The 25,706-nt window shown below is 40.9% G+C and overlaps 1 protein-coding gene across 4 annotated transcripts in view; it reads right to left on the bottom strand.

Annotated features, from left to right (window-relative positions):
• The window catches only part of myom1b (myomesin 1b), a 29,884-nt gene extending 4,906 nt beyond the window's left edge, over positions 1-24,978 (bottom strand). For 2 of the 4 annotated variants that reach the window (XM_083936339.1, XM_083936340.1), the window contains exons 1-29: positions 24,831-24,975; positions 24,148-24,366; positions 21,241-21,375; positions 20,970-21,132; positions 19,497-19,654; positions 19,261-19,353; positions 17,781-17,869; positions 16,897-16,938; positions 15,341-15,502; positions 13,903-14,064; positions 11,900-12,041; positions 11,279-11,478; positions 10,665-10,718; positions 10,322-10,446; positions 10,051-10,234; positions 9,791-9,965; positions 9,455-9,576; positions 4,498-4,694; positions 4,283-4,409; positions 3,695-3,879; positions 3,491-3,605; positions 3,253-3,409; positions 3,058-3,164; positions 2,548-2,592; positions 2,319-2,455; positions 2,084-2,228; positions 1,596-1,655; positions 1,062-1,129; positions 859-972 (exon numbers count right to left, since the gene is read on the bottom strand). In XM_083936339.1, the coding sequence (XP_083792465.1) occupies positions 859-972; positions 1,062-1,129; positions 1,596-1,655; positions 2,084-2,228; positions 2,319-2,455; positions 2,548-2,592; positions 3,058-3,164; positions 3,253-3,409; positions 3,491-3,605; positions 3,695-3,879; positions 4,283-4,409; positions 4,498-4,694; positions 9,455-9,576; positions 9,791-9,965; positions 10,051-10,234; positions 10,322-10,446; positions 10,665-10,718; positions 11,279-11,478; positions 11,900-12,041; positions 13,903-14,064; positions 15,341-15,502; positions 16,897-16,938; positions 17,781-17,869; positions 19,261-19,353; positions 19,497-19,654; positions 20,970-21,132; positions 21,241-21,375; positions 24,148-24,305 (3,621 nt within the window). In that variant the 5' untranslated portion in view covers positions 24,306-24,366; positions 24,831-24,975. Of the gene's footprint in view, positions 1-858; positions 973-1,061; positions 1,130-1,595; positions 1,656-2,083; positions 2,229-2,318; positions 2,456-2,547; positions 2,593-3,057; positions 3,165-3,252; positions 3,410-3,490; positions 3,606-3,694; positions 3,880-4,282; positions 4,410-4,497; positions 4,695-9,454; positions 9,577-9,790; positions 9,966-10,050; positions 10,235-10,321; positions 10,447-10,664; positions 10,719-11,278; positions 11,479-11,899; positions 12,042-13,902; positions 14,065-15,340; positions 15,503-16,896; positions 16,939-17,780; positions 17,870-19,260; positions 19,354-19,496; positions 19,655-20,969; positions 21,133-21,240; positions 21,376-24,147; positions 24,367-24,830 lie in introns of all 4 variants that reach the window. The other 2 variants (XM_083936341.1, XM_083936342.1) reach the window with 2 other exon arrangements.
• Between the last annotated feature and the right edge of the window lie 728 nt (positions 24,979-25,706).

Here is a 25,706-nt window from a genome sequence, read left to right as displayed (position 1 = left end):
TTAAATGGCTTTGTTAAGACTTAAATGCACAATATGTAACTTTCTGCCGCAAGGGGTCTCCCAATCAAACAATAACAATAACAAAAGGTAGAGTTTAATGACGTTGTGCGACCATTGTCGTCATCGCAGTCAGCCCCTACCGGGTTAGATTCCTCCAGTATTCCTTGTTTGGGAGGTTTTTACCGGGAGACGAATTATCAACAGTGGTCTCGTCCTCCCCAAAACAACAGAGCCGGTGATTAAAAGCAATAAAAACCACTGCGAGCTGTCAGGCTTCTAACATTTAGCTCTGCTCGATTCTCTGATAACTTTAGATTCATATGTCCGATGATTAAAATTCTTCATCCAGGTAAAATATAAAATATAACCGAGATCTAAAAAAATATATCCTAAAAATGTGGCTTGAAACTGGATAATATGGATATGGACAACCACAACCGCAACACATGAGAAATGCCTAGTCGTTTTTGTCATTTTAATGCAGAAAAGTTACATATCATTCTTTTAAAATATGATATGTCATTTTGTTTGTAAAGACAGATAATGCTGGTTATTTATAACAAACCTTTTAGTGTAATTAGTAAAAAAATAAGCTTTTTAGCAACTCCTTTTCCTTTTTGATCTCTTTTTCTCCCAACTTACTCAAAGACCTGATGTAGACCAACGTGGAAGTGAAAGATAAAATGCGAAGGATCCATATATTTTTGGAGTTCAGACATAAACAGAGCTGTGCAAGGATTCCACCGTTAACATTCATATATGCAAATGAATTCACTGACAGTTATACAGTACAGAAATATACACAGATATATAAATACATACACACATGAATTCACACTTCCTTTCTCATATTTCTACCTGAGCAATTTCCAGTTTCAGCACTCCCTCGGTGAAGCCCAGATGCTCGTCTGCCTTGATCTCGTGTCCGTCTTTGTACCACAGCGCAGAGGTCTCCTTCTTCATGTTGCCGACCTGACATGCATCAACACAGAAGGATTTTTGTTGAAACATTATTCCTTTAAAAGAGTGCAGAATGAGAAAGCTTTAAAGTTCTGTCTCACCTTGCATTTCAGTATAACACAGCACTCTGGTGTCACCTCATAGCCCAAATACTCGATGAAGTGAGGACCTGGAACAAACAGGAGAGTCATCAAAATGGAAATCATGTCTCGTAACGCAAACATAGATCAACGATGACCAATAGAGCTGAAACGTTGAGTCAATTATTTGATCATTGATCAACAGGAAATTCATTTTCAATTATTTTGATAATCGTTGGTGTCCATTTTCAAACTAAAATACCAAATATTTGGTAGTTCCAACATCTTTAGTGTGAGTTTTTTTTCTGCTTTTCTCTTGATATCTTAGTAACAGACAAAACAAGACATTTTAAAGACCTCAGGCTCATTTTTTGACGCGTTTTGACGTGTTAAAGACAACACAACTAATCGTTTAATCAAGGCAATAATCAGCAGATTCATCGATAATATTAATCTTTAGTTGAAGCTCTAAATGCATGATTAATAAATGCATTTGCAGCATTAAATACATGAGTGTATAGGGCTACAATAGTCATAATAGTGATTGTCCCTTACCTTGCTTTCTGACCCATTCTTTCATCTGGAACTCTGATTCCTTCTGCAGCTCCTTGAACACTGCAAATAAAAAGAGTTTACAATGTTAACATTTTATGGCTCAAAACCACACTTACTCAAACCATGATGTCTATATCTATATATCCACAGGAAAGGTTTCTAGGGCCGAGCTTCTATGGGGGAGCCATGGAGGCTAGCAAATTTGACTTTGAACCAAAATATTCACTTTTACGTGACAAAAAGGCGTCACGTGAATTATTGTTGCTTTGCTTTGCAGTATAACTAAGTAAACTCATGTCTTTTAGATAATTTCATGTCACTCATATGAACAGAAGCTTCTATGCCCAAACGTTTCCACTGATTCTCTGCAGGTTTTAGCATCTAAAATAGTATATAACCTAGTTGTAAAGAAAAAGTCACTGAGGTCTACCTTCATAGAATTTGTGAGTAGGATCATCTTCAGGATTTTATTGTCTGACTGAACATACCGTCTCCTATCAGCACCAAGCTGGACTGGTTGGTAGCTTTTCCATCCTGCAACTGGAAGGTGAAAGTGCCCTCATCTGCCGGAGTCAGACAGTCCATGATCATTTCGATCACGCCGGTGTTCTTGTCGAAGTTCATCTTGTATTTCTGCAAAACAAAGACAATAACTTCAACTTTTCTCACATGCATACAAAAGGTAATTACTATATACATTATGAATGTTAATTTTTTACTGACCTCCCCCTGAGAGACAGCATTATCATTAAAGACGTATTCCACTTTGCCGTTGGCTGAGATCTTGTCTGCCTGCAGCCAAAAGCGGACTCTACCTTTCTCCAGCAGCTCCACAGCCAACTCTGACTTCAGGGGAATAACTAGTGAAGAAAGAGTGAGAGCCAGCTCAAAGAAACAGTTTAGCCCATGACATACTTCAAAAGCAGCTGTGCTTGCATGCTTATACACTCACTTGGGAATTTGTGGTCATGACTGACCTCCAGCAGCTTCTTCAACTCTGACAAAGAATATGAGAAAGAGATTCATAAACAGACGACAAAAAGCAGAAAACTGAAGTCATTTTATTACATTTACTTCTTGAAATATTGTGATTTAATGTGTTGCACATGTCCGAATCAGTTGGATCGGACATTAAAAAGACTTTATTCCCCGAGAACAAAGTCTGTGTAATGTCCATTTGAGCCCATGTGTGACTTGAGCTGCTCATTGTGTGGAGAATTGATAAAGTTTCTATCATGCAGCTCCTGCGAAACCTAAAGAAAACAAACATCCGAGGGTGAAGCAGAGGGGTGATTTACATGAAAACTTCTGTCGGTGAGGGTGGACGCCAAAATCATTGGACAAATCAAAAAACGGCAAGAGACTTACCGGAGTATTTCCAGTAAGTAGGAACGCGTCTCCTGTTCTGTGCTACATGTGAGAAAGGGAAACTTCGGACACTGTCCAGAGTCATTTTACCCACCTTCCTCCGAGAGATTGTAGCTGGATGAAGCACCATCCGTGTGTGTGACAAGACAAGAGTAAATGCCAATGTCGTCCTCCCCAGGAGTGTTGAAAGCCATCTTGGACCTGCAGGGAAAACACAGCACGGAGGCGTAATAGGTAAGAGATTGATGGCGTGTCGATCTGTGAGTCTCATCTTAAAAAGTCTTCTCACTTGTTTCCCTTGGTGTCTATGTTCAGGCGGGATGAGTCTGTGATGTCCTCGTAATTCTTGGACCACACAAATTTGGAGTCGGGGGTCATGTCACAGCATTCAAAGTTCAGGGAGATGATCCCGTCATCGTCAACATCCACTAGTATCTCCTTGGTGCCTGAAACCCAGAGAGAGACGGTGTTAGAGCTTGAAATAACAAGCTCATCACTAGTCCATTACAATCAAACGTCTTTCCTACCTGGTTTGGTGAGTGCAGGGACCGGCTCTGTCACGTCTGAGGTTTGACCAACACCGGCTTTATTCTGTGCGCGCACACGGAACACAAACATCTCTCCTTCCTTCAGATTATTAATCTGCAAAATGAAAGAAGGTAATGAGATTACACACCAGCCCCTGCCACAGGAGTACATGAAGAAGAAGTGTTCAGCCTGACGACGGCGACCTTGAAGAACGTTTTCTCTGTAGCTTTAGTGTTCACTCCTCTCCAAGCCTCCTCCGGTGCGTCCGCTTCCTTGATGTCGATGTAGAATCCGTTGACCGGATCGCGGCCTTGATACACAGGTGGTTTCCACAGCAACACCAGAGAGTCGCTTCGCACCTCTCTTATCTGCAGGTCATGAGGAGGTCCTGTGATCCAAAACAGACAGAAAGAAACACACAATCTGCAGGTCAGTTAGTGTGATTATGTTTAACTAATGTTAAAGAGGTCAATAAATAATATCAGAAGTATCAAGAGTTTTATCTTGTAGTCACTTCAGATTATGCCTAATGTCCTTGGTGAACATGGGGACGTTACTTCTTTCCTGGAAAAAGTTATAGGGGGATGCCAGTTCTTCCAGAGTTTATTTTTTTAGCCTGCCCTTTCTAAAATAAAGAGACATTGCTCTTTCAGGTAGCTTATTCACACCATTCCTAATATCCTTAGTGAATATGGTGAAGTGACTACTACTAGCTAAAGATATAAGGGGACTCAAATTCTGTAATACAAAATTTTGGGTTTGCCACAAGGTGTGTTTGAGGTTGAACCAACCTGGCACGGCGATGGTCCACTCCTCGCACAGGAAGGTGTTACTGGGCAGTGAAGGGATGCCGACACCTGCCATGTTGGCTGCCCGCACCTGGAACTGGTACTTCCTGTTCTCCTTCAGGTCAGACACCTGTAGACAAAGGGACAAACAGACAAAACCTTATGGAAGTGAAACTCAACTGAGCCCTGTATGTTGGTTATTGAATGTAATAGCACACCCTGTAGGCCCGCTCGCTGATAGCCCTGATGTTGGCCTCGTGCCACTTCCCCGGCACACCATCGATGACCTCACGGTAATCCACGAAATAGCCAGTGATGTCAGCACCGCCGATGAAGCTCGGCTGTTTCCAGGCCAGCACCATGGAGTCGTTCACACACTCCAGGACAGTGATGCCATAGGGTGGAGCAGGGGAGGCTGAGATGACAGAAAACATAAATTAACACCATAATGCCTCAGCAGGGGAACAGGGTGATGTAATAGGAAACTGAAGCACTACAATGAGGTGATACTTTTAACTCCCAGACTTATTTTTACGCCTCCCACCAGCTGATATATTTGTAATGCTTTATCTTTGAAATTCTTGGGTTCTTCATGGGTTTATTTTACTTTTCCCTTTACAGCAGGTATTGGCTTCATTACAACTCACTTTCTTCCATGGCCAAACCGTCACTGAAGTCACCACTTAATTTTGTAAAAGTAGGTGAATACCTGCTGTAACAGAATATTGTCAAACACGACATAACTGCACCTTTAACCTTTTTTATCATAATTTTGTGTTATGATTTGCTGAAAGTAACGGTTTGAGAATTTGGGGAAAATGCTCTCTTGCTGAGAGTTAGATGAAAACATAAGCTAAATACGAAGACTCTGTCCAAAATGTTTATTCACTAAAGCTCACAAATAAGAATCACATTGTGTCTTTTTTGTTTAATCTATACATCAAGAACCCAGACAGGCCGGACACATAAGCCTCCGTAAAACAGAATTAAAATAATATTTAATCAGTGAGCTTATGAGGTGCTTGTAGGGGATCTTTTGTGACCTTTGGACAGAGCCGGGTAAGCTGTTCGTCCGTTTTCTTGTCATTGATATCTCCACAGTGGTTGGACAGATTTTTTTCTATTCAAGATGCATTTGAAACACCCATCTCCCTTTTTTCTTTTGCAAATTGAACTGTGAGGATCAGCCTTTTACAACGAGGAACATGGGGACATAGGGATGACTCCATGACGATTATGGGCCTGTTTATCCATCCGAGAGACGGACAAACAATGGGAGCGTTATCAACCTTCTCAGCAAGAAAGCAAATACTTGTATTTCCCAGAATGTCAAACTTTTCCTTTATACTATTCATTAGAAAATAGTTATATATTAAATACATTTTGTGGTAAGGTAATACACAACAAAGGACACAGTGATTTCTGGGACTATGAGCTAAAGGTCTCTGTCGCACACAAATAGTCACATGAACTTGATACTCTCCCCTATTTAGGGGTGAGACGTTGGTCTAAGTGTCCGGGAGGTGGACATCTTGGAGTTCAAAGAGCACTACCAAAAAGGTCACAAGTGTCCTGCTCTTGTGCTGGCTCAATGACCCAATTTTCAAGTTCAGGGTGGGATTAGCTGGCTCCTGCCATGTAAGTGTGTGTGTGTGTGTGTGTGTGTGTGTGTTTGTGTGTTAAAGTGCTCTGGGTACTCAATGTGATGGCAGGTCCTGAGGTGCCTGATGTCGAGCCACCCAGTGAGAAGGTTTGTGGGGAAGTGGTGGCTAGAAAAAGTATTGACAAGCGTGACTGTGTTGAGTTAAAGTCTAGTGGTGTTTTACAGTGACTTACCTTGAAGAGAAGAATACCAGCAGTGAACGTCACCAACTGTTTATTGATTATTTAAGTCAAAAGTGTGTGAATGTAACAGTAGAACTTTGCAGCACTGCTTTAACAGGGTAAACCTTTCTTTTAGAACGTGGTGGTTTGTTTTGGAGTTGATGAAAAGATTTCCATCCGTGACCGGTGCTCACCTGCCGACTCTCTCCCGGGCCTCGCTGTCCCCCGATTAGCAGAAGCATCTACAGAGAACTTACACGCCTGTTTGGCCTCAGGCTCATTGACTGTCTCTACAGCCTGATCCTGAACCGCAGCAGTGACTGGGTGTAAGTGTGCAGCTAAGTCAGTTAGTGAGTCAGAAACTGAGTCTGACACAGACTCTGAGACCAGCTCTTTTGCCAGGTCAGGGGCCCAGGACACACTGCCTCTCTTGCCCCCCTTGCGTTTATTCTCCATAGGGTCGGGCTGTGCGAGGGCCCCCTGCCTGGCTTCGGTGTCAGCCTGAGCTTTAATGCGCTTTTGAAAAGTGTCAGGGGTAAACTGGACAGTTTCATGCGTGCCCGTCCAGCGTGGCCTGTGCTCGGTTAGTTGGCCCGCGTTACCCCCCGGCCCCATCTCCGGCAACACACCATGAGGGATGCCGCCCCCTACAGGAGTTAGCAGAGAAAAGCAGAAGAGCTTTTTATTAAAAAAAACAAAACAAATAAAACAGGCAACAGATCTCATTCACAAGTCACAGCTCCTCTCTGTCACACAACATCCAGAGAAGTCAAACAGAAACAGTTCATCAGACTATCAAATACAGTAAAATGTCTTCATCTGACTGGGAGAAGAAAATGAAGACAAGATGACCAACAAGTGACATCCGTGTGAGGAGGTGAGTAGGACTCATTTATGAGAGCATGCAGGCACGAAGAGCAGAACAGGCAATGACTGTGGGTGTGCAGGCTTTGCATCAACCCTCTATGAAAAAACACTGTACTTTAGTAACAATGCCAATAGATTTCACCTCTTATATTCCAACTCAAAAGATGAAATCATTGATCTAATGATATGAAGTAATATTACTGTTTTTTTATCTTTTGCTTAGTATTTTACCTCAAAATTAAGAACTTTTCTTGTATAAAATGTACTGTATAAATTGTTATTAGTAGGTTATAGTATAACAGCCCATTCCCTTCTTTGTAATTTAACAAATTAGAAATGACTGTGTGAACATTCACCAATACGCCTGCAGAGAAATCCATTGGCATTTTCCTAACTGTGTACAAAGTGAGTGTGTTTCATGAGGGCAAACGGAGCAAGAACAAAGCTGGCCAGTGAATGAGTGACATCCAAAGGCTGAACGTTATAATGCAGAGAGAGAGAGACTGTAGGGAACACGTGCAGGAGATCAGGAAGAGCGTCTCTGACAATATTTTATCGTTTATTAACATTTATTTATTCAGTGGAATCATATTTAGATAATGTGAAGATACAGAGTTATAGCTTTATTACATTTAGACTTATGCTGTCCAAATTAAAGAAATCAGATTAAAGACGTATTCTCTGAGTTTAGAGTTTACAAGTTAAAGGTATCAAATTTACAAGAAAAAAATTTCCGTAAATTTGCGAGAAAAAAAAAAAATTAATTTGCACCCTCGTCACACCACAGATGCCGCCGTTTTGGCGAAGTGGAGGATCTAATAAAATTATATTTAGCAGATTTTCGCAAGACTAGCCTACTCGTATTATCCTAAACATCCAGATTTTGAAGAGCTATTGCCATGAATTGGGCTTATTCAGAATAAAACATTTTTTGTGCATCAGGAATTTTCATATTTCATAAATCATTTATAGACTCATCATTAAAACAGTTCCACTTGCAGGTTAGCTGCCACAGGAGAGGAGTTAGGATAGAGAAGCTCAGTGCAGTTTAAGGGTACCGGTGGGGTGGGAGGAGAGGTGTGTGCGTCGGTACCTTCAGCACCATGTGGGGTTGCCGACACGCCTTGTGCCCAGGAAAGGAGAGGGAAATGAAAGGTGGTGGTGATGGTGTTGGTGGTGGGTGTGTGACATTGAGCCAGTTTGTAACAATCGCTGAATTGGATCGTACAGACCCAAATTAGAGGAAGTCTACAAGTCTGGGGGGAGGAGGAGGAGGAGGAGGGTGGATGTGGCTGGAAAAGGCGGTGGGTGGGTGAGGCACATAACAGTGCAGAAAAACGTGACAGGGTGGAACCATGGTGGAGAGAGTGTGGGGGTGTAGATGCTGATGATACAGTATAAAAAAACTGAAGACATCATGTTAAAATGCTCATTATTGCAAAACTGTAGACATGTTTTAAAGGACAATTCCACCCTTAGAGCACATATTTAAACCAATCATGATTTGTTGGTGTTCAGGGCATTTCAGGAGTCATCTTGAAGTGAAATCTCCTCTTTTTAATGAGCTCACCTAAACCTGCCTCATCTACCTCTACTTCAGGTGTCAGCCTCTGTTTCCTACATTTCCCAGAATACCTTTTGAACTAGGTAATAAAAGGTCCCATACAATTCACATTGTCAAGTTTTTAGTATTTTGGGTTTCCACTAGAATATTTTTACATGCTTTAATGTTAAAAAAAACATTATTTTTCTCATACGGTCTGTCTGAATATACCTGTATTAATTTGTTTTAGTGCCTGTCTCTTTAAGACGCCCACCTGAAAAAAACAGTATTGCCATCTCCACATCTACATTCTCGGCATCTCTGCACCGTCATTGCAGTCGGGGAATGACTGTAACAGCGCTGTAGCAGCACTTTCCCTCTACGTAAAGTCTAGTTGTGACAACACAACCGTACAGAAGTCCTCACGGCTCGTTTAAAGACACAGTTTCTGAATACGGGCTGTGTGCGTTCTCTGTGGTTTAACAGTTTTGGTACTTTCACAGTATTTATATAGTATTTACACAGCACCTCCACCTGTTTTTTTTTAAATAAAAAACAGACAATAAAGGACCTTAAGAGATTAGATTTTCTAATTTAACTTTTTCTAAAGCTGACCTTTTCAAATGATTAAAGAAAGTCCACATTTGGGCTGCATTCAATTCTATATAATCTTGTTGCATCTAAAAGTATCATAGAAATGTCCTAAGATGATATATCCTAACATTATTCACTCGAATGCAATTGCACACAAAATGACTTCAGAAATGGAAGTTACAACACCAACAGCTGATTTCAAAACATTATTAGAGAGCTTTTCTTTTTTTTAAAGGTGAATCTTTCCTTTAAGCCACACATGTGAATAAACAATATTACTCTATAATTCTCCTCTGAGTCATTCCCGAGCTTCTTGTATTGAGATGTGAACCCACAGTTTGACTCACCAATAGCTGCCTTCACCTCCACAGGCTCAGACTCCGGGGAGAACTGGCTGAGCCCTGCTGCGTTCAATGCCCTCACCCTGAACACGTATTTCTCTCCCGTCATCAGACCGTGGCAGATGAACCTGCAAATGTAGATCAAATGGGATCAAATTTGTTAGTGAAAGTGTGTATATAGAGGAGGAGGAGTCATTTTAGCTTCGGGATCCCCCAGTTAGAGCTGGTTAATGTGGCCTGGGAAAGGGAAGTTTGGGGTCCCCTGCCAGAGCTGCCGCACCCGAGACCCGACCCCGGATAAGCGGTTGAAGATGAGTGGTATGAGTGAGTGAGTCATTTTACCTGGTACCCTTTACAGGCTTGTTGTTGCATGGCTCCCACACATTGCTGCCCACAATGCTTCCCTCAATGTAGTATCCCACCAACTCTTTGGCGTGACTGGACGCTTCCCAAGACACCACGACTGATGTGTCTGTGTTTCTGGTAGGGACTACTTTTCCCGGGGCTGATGGGATATCTGTGGACCAGAATGTTTGACATTTTTTTTGTCATCAATTGTGAATGTGAATGCTGTTAGGATGTGTACATGTTTGTTTTCTGACCAAGCTTGTCGCCAACAGTGGTGGCCTCCGTCGGGTCAGATGGCTCGCCCACACCGGCAGAGTTGCAGCAGCGGACGCGGAAGCTGTACGATTTCCCCTCGGCGAGATCAAACAGCGCAAAGCGAGGAGACTTGACCGGGATCTCTGTGTTCACCCTCTGCCAGCTGTCCGTGCCCGAGACACACTGACAAACAAGGACACGAGGCGCTTCAGTGGATATCTCCTTTTATTAGGTAACATGTAAAAAAAAAAATGTTGGTATATAATTTACCTTTTCCACATAGTACATGACACCCTCAAGGCCTTTCTCTCCAGGGGGCTTCCAGCTCAGCACCACATAGTTTTTGGTCGCCTCTGTTACCTGCAGCTCAAGAGGTCTGCCTGGAACAACGCCCTCTGATGGGCAAGGGATAAAGAGTGATGACCTTGAACACATCAGTCATGCAGCAGGAGAATGACCTTAAGTTAAGTAAGTAAGTCAACTCTATTTATGTAGCACAGTGCTCTAAATAGAAATGCACAATACACATCATGAATATGATTTATAAAACACTGTCACTGGGTGTCGTAGATATGACGGGTATAGACATGGTTTTAAAGAAGAAATGTCCCACCTGCAGGCTCCTCCTCTGTGACAATGATTTGGCCGGTCCAGGGAGCAGAGGTGCCTGACAGCAAGTAGAGGATCATAAAAAGTTAGGGATCTGATTTTGCTCCAATATTCACATTTTTAATCGGTCCAGTTTCCAATCATATACTGAGCAGAATTTGATCTGATTGGGGGAAACCATTTAAAACCAGGGCTGGAATGTAACTAAGTGCATTTACTCAGGCACTGTATTTAAGTTTAATTTTGTGGTACTTTACTTCATTTTATACTACTTTATACTTTTACTCCACTACATTTTAGAGTGAAATATTGTACTTTTCAGTCCACTACATTTGTAAATAACTGTAGTTACTTGTTACTCTGCAGATTCAGATTGTTAAAACAAAATAAAATCCATTAAAGTATGAACACAATGTAGTATTATCTACCTGTAGATAATCATATAATAGCAACATTAAAGTTCTATAAAAAAACATGTAAAGATGTCACCAGTGTTTTATGGAGCTGTTGTCTGCTGATTACACTGACTTTAATTCTACAATTTTACTATTATGAGTTAATTAATCTATTTGAATATGTCTAGGACACTGGTAAGATGTGTATTAAAGGTTGCAGTACCTCTCATGCGTGCGCGGTCAGCTGGGTCCATAGCAGCCACCGGCTCAGAGACTCTGGATGGGTGGCTCATGCCGCTCTTGTTGACGGCACGCACACGGAACATATAGGAGCGACCCTCCACCAGGCCCGTGACGGGGAAACGTGCAAACTTGACCGGAGTGTCATTGCACTGGATCCAGTGGTTGGTTCCGACCTCACATCTGCACACATATCACAATAGTTGTTATTATATTAAAATGCTTACAAGTCATTACCGTTCCAGGAGGTTGTGCGCAGAGGATTTATTTAAGATATCGGTCACTGACATTCTTGTTATTTTGACACGACTTTTTAAAGAGAACTTCAATCAGTCCTGTGTTTTCTTCTTTCCTCAGATTTAGAATTGATACAAAGTTCTGTAGTCTGTACTTTTTTTCTGTGGTGTCCAGTTTGTTTTAGTTTTCAAAGCAAACTACTGCTGCTTCCTTTGTGCTAGAGGGTTTTTCATGGAAATTAGTACCTACTACAGAGTGTTAAAGAGGGTCAAATCACTCTTAGTGAATAGCACCAACTTAACAACTGTGAAATTGTTCCATTGTCTTTACTCTTTCAGGGGTTTAATGTAGGTGACTATTGACTGACCTGTCCACAAAGTAGCCCAAGATAGAGTCACCACCATCAATAGCTGGCTGCTTCCAGGTGACGATGATGTAATCCTTGTTGGCATCCAGGCAGCGCACATCCAGAGGGGCACCAGGAGCTCTTTCAACCTCAGCTTCAGAATCTAAACACAGTAACACCATCAGAACTGCCAGGATGCATACCTTATTTTGTCTTACATACTCTAGTATTTTTTCACATTTATTTACCTTTGACTCAATGATGTATAATGAACTGATTCTACTGTAGCTGGTGGTTTTAAAGTGAGCTGTGCCCTGTGCTGAGGGCGTGATGCCAGGAATGTTTCTCGTCCTCAAGTCAAACACAAGCCAAGAGCAATCAGCTGCAGGAGGACCGAATTAGCTGTAGCCTGCCCCGCAGTGAAAGGGGATAAGAGAGGTGACTCTTAAAGAAACATCAGGGGTAAAGCCAGGGCACCTAAGAGTTGCATCATTAAGTAGGATCACGTATTAAGTGGGTTGGGTGGTAATGTTTATGTATTTACAACCATTAACCATCAACAAACAAATGACAAAAGATTAATTTTCTTAATATAGCAACTTTATCCTGATCTTCCTGTTATTAGAGCATACTGAGAGATACAGAAAGAGGAGATGGGCATAACTATAAAGCCACAAAAAGCAGTAAGGAAACTGGGCAGCCTATTGTTTCTCCTTTAAGCAGATATTTACAGTATCTAAAGCCAGGCTCATTCCATAGCTGAGCTCTCCGAGAATAGCCAGGCTCATAGAGCGTTTTGTTCTGGAGGCTGTACCTGACCTCTTCTTTACTGGCTGACCCTGAGACCAGAGTACCAGAGTCAACAGCAGGGTCTATTTTCTAGCATGTTCATACTTCAGCATGTGTAGAAGCTGAAGAAGTAAAGGTCAGATTGTCCCTGAAGGCAGCAAAGATAAGCTTCACTGATCATTTTTCCACTGTATTCAAACGGAGCTGGCACTGTGTTGTCTCTGTTAAAGATATCCTATTTAAAACTAGTCACTCACATTCAAACACTCTGACTATTAGATGTGGTGTGGTCATTAGGTGCCAGGGGACATGCTGTTGTGGCTTTGACCTTGATCTGATGACATAATGGACAAAAACAAAGCTGGGGGGGAGATCAGGTTGCGTTTGACTTGTGTTGATTAGGATGGTAGTAAAAATGTCTGGTAAAGACATCTTAGATACATAACATTTTATAGAATGAAAGTCTGGGACCTTTTCTAAATGTGCATGGAGTGAGGTCTTAAGGCTTTGGGTTGTTTGAACAATGGTCAGCATGATCAGGGATGTGTCAGAGCTTTGAGTGCTGTGAGGGAGTCCTGGGCTTGGAGGCAACTTTGGATCAGGATATCAAATATCGTTGCTGTTTTTGAGGATCCACTGGTGTTACAAGATTTAGTCACAAGCTCTTTTAAATCGTTTTCTTTGGTTAAAACTTGACAAAAAACCCACACACAGACGTAAAGAGTGACCAAGTACCAAGACAGAGTTCAAGGTTTTCGCCAGACAGCGACAATATGTTATTTAAGCAAGTAGCGGCTGATTTGGAGCATATTCATACTGAGCTGTTCCTAAATATGTGAAGGACAAAAATGCACTCAGTTAAACAAAGAAAAAATATATAAAATGTGTGGCTGGATGTGTAAATGTTTGAAATGTAGGGAGCTTGAAACTGTGAGGAGCTAAGAGTTATCTAACTTTTTTACAACGTCCTTGAACAGATTCTTCATAGGAGTGTAGACAACAGGGCGAGATTTAGGAAGCATTCCCATCTGAGTATGCTTTGACTGCATGCAGACAAACAGTCCGTGTAGAGAGCAAAAGAGAACCCTCACACTCATTTCTGATGATGATTTACACTGTAAAGCCTGAAATATTAGCTGCTGCCCCCACAGAGTAAATTGTTGTCAAACAGATAGGCGATGGACTCCGAGACGGATTTAAAAAAAAAAAAGATAAGCAAATGAAGGGGGGCCAACCTCTGACGAAGACGTAGGCTGAGTAGGTTTCATATCCAGACTTGGTGGTGACACGCAGGGTGTAGAGCCCCTCGTCCTCTTTGTTGAGGTGAGTGAGCGTCAGCGTGGCTCGATCTCCACTCCAGTGCATGTGGTGCCATTTACAAGGAGACAGCAGAACATCTGGGGGGGATAAGACAGAGGGTGGCTGGGTGACGTGCATTACTAACACACTCCTTTAGAAAACAATACCAAGCTGTGACATGGTAGGAACAATCTTACTTGTACTATTCATTTTTTACTCTTTAGACATGCAGTTCTCCCAACCAGAGCACTGCATGTGATGTATTCAGATCGGAATAGAAACACTGTAGAACTTTCCAGAAGGCGAGACTATTGTTTGTATACCGTAAACTGGATATGATAGATGTTATGATTATGTTCTGAGGTATTTGAGGAAACAAATGTATACATTTTACCATCTTATACTGAATGCAGGCATATTTTCTGTTATATTTCATATATGTTATAATCATGGCAGGTTACAGGCTGTTTTATTATCATTCCTGGTCTCCAGACTGTGTGTCTGTGTATGCTTAGTTAGTCACAGTGTGCAGGGGGTTCGCCTTTAGGTTTCATTTTCATTCAATTGATGGTCAGGACTGGTACGCCTTGCCGATGAGTGACCATAAACTAGCATTGCTAGTAATTTAAATGTATACATGATTGTATACTTTCATTGGTTAATCCTGGGTTTTGTGTTTGTTGCAGGTTTACAACCCAACTAACATAGTTATCCAACTCCTTAACGTCACTAATTCCAAAGCTGACAGGCCAGTGTAGCGGTAGCAGTCAGACTACCTAGTGTGTGGATGCTTATGTGAGCGCAATACAAGTTTGTAAAGTGACACAAGTTGTATCCATCGCACTTGTCGTGAACCCTTCCAGTGGGCAGTGTATTGAGCTATAGCAGGTAGCTTAGTAAAGAACTTGACAAACACTATTCTGAGGTAGTTGAGTATTTCCATTTTATGCTACTTTATACTCCTCCTACACAAAAAGCAGGAGGGAAATATTGTACTTTTAAATTTTATTTTACCCCTTTAGTTACTTTGCAGATTCAGGTTAATAATATAATCATCAAACGCATTATGATATATTATTAATAGTAGTTAATATGCTAACCAGCAGCATATACAGTATTCCAATTAGCTCCACCTTTACCAGCTGCAACTAGAGAGTGATGAGCACATATTTTAGGATTTTTCTATGCAGGATTTTTCAATACAGGATTAAACTGTTAGAGTATTTCTACACTGTATTATTGCTACTTTTACTCAAGTAAAAGATGTGAGTACTTCCTCCACCACTGTTGGAATCTCATCCCAGTGATATTCATACAGGCATGTGGTTTGAAGTGGCTTAATCCGCAATAATCCACAGCTTGTCATGTGCTTACCGTCTCTGTACCACTGGACCTCTGGCTGGTAGCGGTGCAGCGCTGGGTAAATGATGACTGTACATCCCAGACTCATGGTCTCACCCTCTCTTCCAAAAGACACACCGAATTTATCGACAATGTGAGTCTGGAAGTTGATGCCATACTCAGACACTGGGCCGTCTACAGACAGAGCATGACACAGCAGAGTCAGAGCTGAGACCGACCATCACTGTGCAGTTTGCACATGCATAAAAAAGTGGAAAGACCACTGTGTTCAAATCAAACATTCACTGTGAAAGTGTCAGAACATTATCACGTCAATGATCATATCCACGGTGAAATCAATAGGCTGGATCATAACTTTTCAGGCGGAGAGAAGATGGTGGAGAATAAGAATAAAGAAGAACAAACAAACACAGAACAAAAGAGGTACAGTGCTCACAAAAAGTGGGGGAAACTTCATGCATTCAACAGTAAAGCACAACACACGTGAAAATCCTGGAAACTCAAAACAACTCTATATTCAGTGAATTCAGTTGTGGAATTAGTCAAAAATACGATTCAACATTTTAAACATACAAAGATTATGTTACAGTTTGCTATGTTAACCGACACACTTTACTTAGGCTCTAGTAAATACAACTGGAAACTCTCATTTAACGCGGATGCATTTTCTCACAGCAGTACAGTCCGACCTAATGTGGACATAAACTCACATACTTGCAACAATGTTTTTCAACCCAAAAATACTGAAAAATCTGTATATTTTTTCCACATGAGCTACTTCAGAAGAATACTGTGAACTCTAAATATCTACACAATCAAGAGTGGTCATGCATGGTCGGTGGAAACATCACGTTCAAACCAAATGGTCCCTGTTACCTTCAGTACAGGCCCCTGCATTGTCGCCGCAGCATCAAGGAAACAGAAAAGTTGTTAGTGCAGTAACACCCACCCATCTTCACAGCCCCACCCAATCACACTAATAACTAAGAGCAGCTTGCAGTAAGTTACCCAGCATGAGTAATGTTAATAATATCACATTATAGTTTTAGAATAACCAGTAAATACACAGTTATCATCATTACACACTTGTTTTGTGGAGCTTTTTACCCGTCCAGTCTCATTGTTCTCATTGACTCGAGCAGCAGTGGGCAGATGTTTTTAGTAAACAGTCTCTTATAATGTAGCTGTGCGCTAACACACAGGACGGAGAGTTAGTGGAGACCAAAACAGAGCTATACGGAGGTAAATGTGTGACTTCAAGATTCAAGAAGCTTTATTTATCCCAAGGGAAATTATTGTGCAACAGTGTCAATACAAAGATGGGAAAGGGTCAGAGTAACAATAAGCTAACATATATCAAATAAAAATAAAGCTAACATAAAATAAATCGAACAATCAAACAAATAACTAGAACAGGTAGCTATAGCAACTTAATTAGGTGGAAATGTGCCAAGGCCGTATGTTTCAGCTTGATCCTCTGCCCCCTGGTAGCCATAAACGAATCATCACAATTGAACGGAATTTAATTTAAAAAAATCAAAACAAATCCACTGTAAATTCATACTTACGTCTGGGTGATGGCAGGAACTCATCAACTTCCCCTTTGAACCCTACAGAAAATAGCCGCTATTAATACATGCAGCACAAACACATGTATTATAATGACAAAATATCAAAATCATATGAGAAATCACAACTTTACAGATGCCACAGTTCAAATAGTGGGCCTCTAACCATAACAGCAACCTAAAGTATATTTAGTTCCTACATTTGGGGCATTCAGAGAGGCAAAGTCCCTCCCCTTCTGGTGGACCACCATTTGTTTTGGAAAAAATATATACAATAGTCAGAGGAGAGAGACAAAAAATGTTTTGATCCCATTTGAATTGTGCCATGAATTACTCATGATGATGTTTGTCAAGAAAGTCACACTTCATCGTAGGTTTGTCATTGTACCATTTGGTTTTTTTGTGAAACCGCTGAGTGAACTATCTCTCGTCTGGCACAATGTAGTTCACCGGCATGGCCATTGCCTTTTTTTTAATTTAAGGATATTTTTTGGCCTTACGTGCCTTTATTTATAAAGTATGAGACAGCTGGAGTTTTGACAGGAAATGGGAAAAAGAGAGAGAGGGAGTGACATGCAGCAAAGGGCCACAGTTTGAGAACTTTAAGCTTCTGTATATGGGGCGTCTGAGCCAAACAAGCACAAACTGTGACTTTCTTGTCTTGCATAGTTAAATTGACCGACATATTTTTCCAAATTAGGGCCCATGAGGAACACAGTTATTAACAAGAAAAGCTTTAAAACTACATTTGGAAACTTGACACACTGATAGTACTGATTTATAGTGTGCTGTACTCTTTTTCCTGGGATTTAAAATAATTTTGTGATCTTGATTAAACAGTTCTGAGAGTGCGTTCATGTCGAGAGTGTTGGGGTAAAACCTACTCTTGACAACGACGGAGGCAAATGCCGACATCTCTCCCTTGGCGTTCATGGCAGAGACATGATACTGCGCCGTGTCATCAAAATCACATCTGAAAGAGGAGAGCATCAAATGATCAATGTCAGTGATGCACACATTCTTCTTGTGTACAGTGCCCTTCCCCCATCTCTACCTCAGCCCTCTCAACCATGTAAATAATACCAAGTATGTGAGCCCCGACAGTAAAGCGTTCCATAACTCCTGGCCAGGAATACTCTGGCAATAAATAGACACCGCTGATGATGTCATGTGCACCAGGTGGCGTGGGTCGCTGTACATGAAAGTATCTACAGACAGCACATTCCACTAAAATGTGATAAAGTTAATCTCTTGAAATGGTCAAAAGGTCTTAGCTATGTTTAGACATGCTCTTTGTTATCTGTGGCAGCCTGGGAAATAGTGTGACTCTTCTCCGGCTTACAGTCAGTGTGTCTGGGCTAGTTAGGCACGGACAAAGGCTTATATCAACATGACCACGCCACACATCAAGACTTTGCTTCTGCCCACTGGGTACAGTCATGACTGAGTAGAAAAAAAGATCTTTGGCTGGTTATTTTTAAACAGTCCAAATGAATTGCTCATTTACATTTTTGTATTCAATATTTCTTTGTATAAGGACAAGTGTTCAGCATGAATCAACACCACAGCATGTATATTCTAAAGTTTCCACCAAGTAGTCCAGTCCTGTTCAGTTCAGTTCATTATACATTAGAACGGTTATCTTTGGGTTTCCATTAGCAGAAGTTGTGGATAGTACCTTTGTACTTTTTTTGGTACCACCGCAGTTGAGGTTCCAAACGAGCTGAACCAACACTAGAAGGAGGATTAAAAACACTGCAGACTACTGACTGGTCAGAGAGGATCGTCATTAATGGGACATCCGTGGAATAATTCTGCAATACCCAGGCTACCATCAATAGGATCCATAATTTATTTATTTACTCGACAAAATTTTACAAAATGGCAGACTATTGTAGATTATAATTGTGTTATGCAATGCTATACACTACGTAGGCTACGTTACCCTGCACAATGGACAAAGTGCAGAAGTTCCTCTGTTTGGTTGCCGATGAAAAGGATTCAGCGAGTGTTGTATTAAAGATGATGTCACAACAGTTTCACGCAGTGTCAATGGCAATCAGCTGAGAATCACACCTACACTAGGGGTACTACAGTATATCCATAGTGGCAAACAAAAAGACAGCTAGTGTACGTGTGTATGTGTGTGGGTGTGTGTGTGTTTGTGTGTAAGGGCGTGTATGTCTGTGCGTATGGCTTTGTATGTGTGTATCTTTGTGTGTATATTTGGGAAAGACTAACAGAAGAGCTAATAACAAGACAAATTCTATGCCAATTCCAGGACGTTCTACAATGTGTCCTTAGGATTTAAATTAAAGAGAAGACTTTATTGTGATAACTGTGGAAAGCAGAAGATTCACTTACTTGTTAATCTCCAGTGAGTGCACACTGTATCTGCTCTCAAGTTTATACTTGCCAGCATTGGTAAGAGGGTCAATCGCCACATTGTTTTTGTACCTTGTAGTGAGAGGCAGGAAAGGGGACAGAAGACAGACCAGAAGAAACAGAAATAACTTGAATAAAGAATAAGCAGGATGCTGAGGGGACAGGAAGGACAGATTTTAAGGTTATGTTATATGTGACGTATGTCAGTGACCTACCAGACGACCCGTGGGTCGGGCCAGCCGCTGACAGTGCAATGCAGCCGCACACACTGCTTCTCCCACACGGTGTGGGAGCGTGGCTTAATCACAAACTCGGGGGGGTGCATCAGGCTGTCTTCGTTCATACGCTTAAAGTGTTCCCCGTGTTCATGGATCTACAAACAGAACATTACTTAAGCATTAAATCAATCAGGGCAGTTGTACCTTTTAAACTAAAAAAAAATGGGTTTCACCAGGAATTCACAATGCAGGGTTGAAGCAAAAACAAAGCGTTCACATATGCAAACTGAGCAAGATCCCAACATATCTTTATTTGTTTACACATGCAAGACGTTTGCACCTTTAAACATGGCACGTGTTACGAGTGTGAGTGCGTGTTGTTCATTATGACCTATGAATAGCTCCGTGTGTTGAGGCCCTGTCTCGTTGTGCGTCCAGTAACTCAACACATAATATGACAACACCATTGGGACACTGCTTCCCTGTGTCTCAAGAAACATGATCTCCTGAGGAATTTGTCACCGAGTAGTAAGGCTATCTGGCAAAGTGGAGACAGATAAATACAGTGAGGGGGTCACTGTGGCTTTTATGATGCTCAGTGAATGGTTGGGTACTTCACATGGGACATTAATAACTTCCTTGTGTAAAGAGTAGCAACAACCACTTAACCACAGGCACTTTGTGTTCCTAAGCAGTACGGCAGATAATTAAGCTCAGTAATGCACTTATGCAGATGAGGTAATTGTATTTAGTTTAAATAATTGATTTTTTAAACTGATGTCATAAGTAAGAAAAGACATTTTGTGTCATAGGTATGAAAAAGCTGCGGTTACATGGACAATATTTCTTCAATCTCATATAATTCTGATTATTATTACTGTTTACTTGGACGCTAAATAAAGAGAGCTGAAGTGTGCGCTTACATGCCCCAAAGCATTTAATCCGAATATGACCTTTTTTTAAACTCAAATCTGCCAGAGATCACAAAACTTTCTTTCTCTGTTGATCTTTTCAAACACCTGTTTGGTCATTCGACAATTCAATAAACTTTTAGTCTTTTAAAGTTTCCTTATATATATATATATATAATATATATTATACCAACCAGAGAGAAGCAATTGGATTAAGCTTTCAAAAGGTTATTAGGTGCTAATATCTTTGGATTATAACATCCTCCTAAACCTGAAAATCCATTCCGATCAGGCTAGTCTCTTCTGATTGAGGAGGTTACATACATGGGTCATTTTTATTCTGATTTGGCTGTTAATGTTATTATTATTATTTGAATATCAGGGTCCATGTAAACGCAGCTGCCCTGAAGGAGAATGGTTTGTGAAAACACATCAGAACAAACCCTAGTCTAAGTGTCACTCATGCTCTGTGGTGTAAAGATAATAAGTCATTCATGTTGTTGTAAAAGCCTCCTGAATATGACCTCAAAACACCTACATGTACAATTCCCCCACTGACCCTTTTGTTCAGAGAGATGCGTGTGGCCGAATCACGGACCGCCTCCCTCCTGGAGATCAGCTCTGACCTCTCCATCTCCACGCCACTGGTGAACATATCCCTGCGGGCCATGTATGCAGAAGTGTCCCTCTCTGTATCCGAAAATCCTGTAGCAAACTCTTGACTAGCAGTTTGTAAAGCAGCGCCGGGGATAGATGTGGGGAGTAAGGCACATCATTAAAACTGGCAGAACTTTTGTTGCAAAAACATTCTTGGAGTTCAAGTTTATTACCTGCCCCTGAAGATAGGCACTACATAGCCGATGATTTGGTTCTCTTTATCCACAGCCAAGTAAGTTGGCTTGACTCTCTTGGAGACAGGGCTCAGTCTGCTCGCCTCCAGCCCAGAATGTGAAGACACGTTAAGTCTGGGACACATAGAATACCATCAGCCTGGCACCAAGCCAGACACTAATAACACAACATCAACATGTGAGGATGAAGCCAAGATCAGGGTGGATGAGTTGTAGATGAAGGTTCAGTGGGAACAGAGTAGGTGGTTTAGTCCTGATTATTTTTATTTTGGTCTGATACAAAAGACAATATGAGCACCACTGATGTTATTATTCAATCACTAAGATCCAAAGCTGTGATCTAATATGATGGTAACACAAAACAAAGCCACAAATCTGAGAGTGCAGCCAATATTATAGACCAAACTACTCACATCTACTCAAATCCTTATAGATCACATACAAGAATCCACAGTCATACTACAAGTGTCTTTCTATGTGCTCTCTTATGATTCATTTAGGGAAGGAAGTGCAGCAATGAAAGAAAAAGTGTTTTTGTGCTAGGCCAGAAATTTGCTATGGGGATAAAGGTAATTTCATATCTCCCCAAAGATACATAGGTAAATAGTCTATATGAAATAACCACATGGTGATGGCAATTTTGTGTACTATTTTGTAAAATAAATAACTGACAAATGTTTTCATTTCATTAAGAACTTTAGTGCAAAAATGCGCGTACCAGGATCAGAATGTAAAGCGTTATCCAAATTATGTAAATATCGCCCCAAAGCAATTCGGCTGCTGTTTTTTTGACATAGCGATAAAAAAATGTATTAAAAAAATAAATAGATATTTTTATATTGTTCTTGAAGATATATCATCTCAATATACCATAATATCTTCTCATGTCTTCTTGCTATTGTCAATTTAGACAACGTTGTTGTGTTTCACAAAACCTCACTATGATTTCTTTCACGATATTAATTCCATTGAAAGACAATACATGATCATATTGAATTATCGCTCAGCCCCAGGTCAGACGCCACACAGTTTGTCAGTGGTAACATTATCTGCAGCCCTGAGAGTTGGGGGTAGGAGCTCAGGGTATGAGATAACAAGAACCTGATAAGCAGGCGGGAGCAGGAGGGGTGACAGGGCAAGTGCCCTCATTTTTCCTGTATCTACCTGGTTCACTGTCCCTCTCCCTCTGTCCATTTACACGAAAAATTCTGTTTTATAACTGAAATACAGTTTTTTAATATAACATATCCAATGTTCATGTCATAAATGCAGTGTATTTGCCATAACAGCATTATTGCCACCACACTGACTGTAAAAACATCATCACTTCATAATCCTCCTCTCCACAGGTTTGGTGGCTGGAGGGCTGCCCAGCCACATGAGCGTAAAGGCAAAGCGCAGATGATGTTACTAAAACCTAAGCTCTGACGTGTTCACACTCTCCAGGCCAGTGTATTTAAAGGTCTGTAAAAGATAGGATTGCCATTAACTGCATTTTTGTTATTCCTAAGATAAGAAAGAAAAGCATCTTTCCGGTGACAAAGAATCTGCATCATCATAGAGTTTGGAGAAAAAGCTATAAAACCAAACTACTTGACACTACCTTTTGAATAATTCTGAGTACTCGCAAAAAATATATACATATATGAATATAACGTAAGAATATGGATAATGAGAGTTGTCGTCTTCATTATTTAACAGCCTTCATTGCTGGGCAGAAATAATGTTCACAGACGAGTGAATGTATTAAAGTTTTATTCATGTTACGTTCACTCACATTCATGTTGTGTACTTTAATTCTAACCAAATAGCCGGAAATAATGTTATCCAATTTAATGGTCATTTTCTAACTTACTATGAGTTGAGTTGATTACCCATTAGTGGTGTAAGAAAATATCGATGCCCTTGAGTATCACAATGTTATATTTTGTGAATGATTCTTAAAAATGCCAATTTTGAAGCAGCTCTCTGTGTCATCTTAGTGAGGGCAGTGTGTGCAAGTGAACAGTATTTGGCTTCCATCCGTGCAACTTGCGTGCGAGCTCCCGCAGAGGTGCGCAGATGCATCCTGATACACTCAATGAACACTGACGTCCAAACCGAGTACTCATGGCCATCCCTACTTGACGCTACCATCATTTTTATTCTGTTAAAACTATTGTACTCTTTCCTGGTAAAACCAGGACAGCTGACCAACGCATTCAACAGGGGACGCACAAATCTTGGCAACAACATTGACCACTCACACTGAACAACAACTCTCTTTGTGTCTATTGGAAATAAAGGGAAGCAACTACGTTTCCAAAATATGATAATAAATGTAAAAGCCATCAGGTTTTAACGATTGACTGACAAACTTGTCCCACTTCTTACTTTCCTTCCAACATGGTATGCACAGGTCATTCTATTTCAGTATATGCCATATACCATAACTCAGCCATTACATAACTGTGCATTTCCTTACATCTTATCTAACTTTGAAAGCTAGACAAAAAACAGGAAAGTTATTTCCCATGATCATTTTAGTTGTGTAGGAGAAGGCATGTTAGAGTCTGTCAGCGTGCAGGAAAGCCTTTCTCGGCCTACATGCAAAGAGCTTCATGCAGGATTCAAAGCTGTTTCCAGATTTTCTCAAGTGTGTGTGTGTGTGTGTGTGTGTGAGAGAGAGAGGCCTGATCAAAGGGAACTCAAGAGGAGGGAAGGATGGTTACTTTGGTGTCAATATGGCAGCAAAGCAGGAAAGATGATCCCAAAGGCGGTGTGAAATGATCCAATAAGGGTGATGGAGGTGAACTTGATCAGTTGGGTTGGGTGGAGGTGTTAAGGGGAGCCCCTTGTTACAAAGAAGTGGATTGATGAAGGTGTGATCCTCTTCCTCTTCCTTACCCCCTGCTCCTGCTGCTTGTGGCAGCTGAGGTGCTGCTGCCAGCAGTATATCTGCTGCTGGCCTGGTACTGGCTCAGTTTAGACTCTGTCTGCTTGTTGCGGTAGCCACGGTCATAGTGGAGATGGTGCTTCTGGTAGAACGGTATAGATCCAGACATGCTGTAGGCCCCTCCTCGTACCAGCCTGGAGTTTCTGAGTTTCTTGCTGTCTATCTGTTGTCTGTGTGGTCAGTGTTCAAGAGCAGGTGGATTGACTGTTATAACATACTATAGGTTCATTATGACTTTCAGTGAACTTTAAACATTATAGACTTTTGTTGAAATCAGTAATTGGTGAGTTAGCAAGCTGGCCATGCCTTCAGTTGCTTCACCATGTTCTTTATTGTTGAACATGTACAGTTAATTTAGCTCTCAAGATGGAAAATGTACAAAACTAAATAATATTATGGAGAAATGATAGGATTCCCATAATGCCAATATATAAAACATATTCTGGCTAAAAACTGTAAACAAAAACCAGTAGTAATCTTTTAACTATAATTAAATATGCAAATTCAAACCTGCAACATCAGCTAGCAAGACATAATATAAGACTCAGGCACTCAGGCACTTTCTCGGCATGCTCGGACACACATATGCGACAACTCCAACCTGACTTATCCCGTCTTCACCCCTGACACTTACCCTGCACAAAAAGCTCTCAAACTCCAAGCTTTAAAGGAAAAGAAGGTCCAACTCCACACTTAAAAGCTTGATATCCCAGCAAACCTACAGGTAGTTGCGTATAGGGCTGCAGTCTACACAACAAAAATAATGTTGGCCCTCGCCAGAGTGTCCAGGCAGCAGTCACAACCTTTTATGGTGAGGGTGGAGATAAATATAGCTGAGAGCAGAGTGTGGGGGGCAAGTCAACTCCCGCAGGGCAACACGTTTATGGGTGCAGGTCTCTGCTGATAAATAATACTGCCTGATGCAGGTAAATGTAGGCTTATGTTTGCATTTTTTGTACAAGCTTCTTCCATATTCTTTTTTAAAAATTAATTGAATTTTTGCTTCCTTTATCTAGCTTATAAACATATGAAATCTATCAAATGTAAGCATCTATATGTGTGTTATGTACCGCATTAACAGGTGAATGTACATATTATTTATGCTTGTTGTTTTTTATTCTAACAAAAGTAAGGATTAAGTCAAAGAGTTGACCAGTTATGAAAATAACTGATGAATCCTTTATACTTTAAATCAATGTCACGGTACAAAAGCACCTCACAACATTTTCTGAGACTCAGGGATTCCCAGTTTTCCAAATGACTTTAATTTAATTCAGCATCTTTCTTTTTTTTTTTGAAGTCCATCACACAGACTTTACAATCTTGCTGGCCTCTAGCCTATAATGTGTCATCACTGGCCGATCTACAGCCGCTTTTGTCTTGACTTTTTTATCACGGCACTGTCAGCTGTGACTGCTGCTAACTTTAGCTTTGCTATTGTTACTTGCTTTCACATGCAACAAATGCCAGTTACTCTCTCTTTGTCACTCTCCCTTTCAGACCTCACTCT

The sequence above is a fragment of the Echiichthys vipera genome (genome assembly GCF_963691815.1).
Source record: "Echiichthys vipera genome assembly, chromosome: 21".
NCBI classification, from domain to species: domain Eukaryota; kingdom Metazoa; phylum Chordata; class Actinopteri; order Perciformes; family Trachinidae; genus Echiichthys; species Echiichthys vipera.
This window is presented reverse-complemented; position numbering and strand designations above follow the sequence as displayed.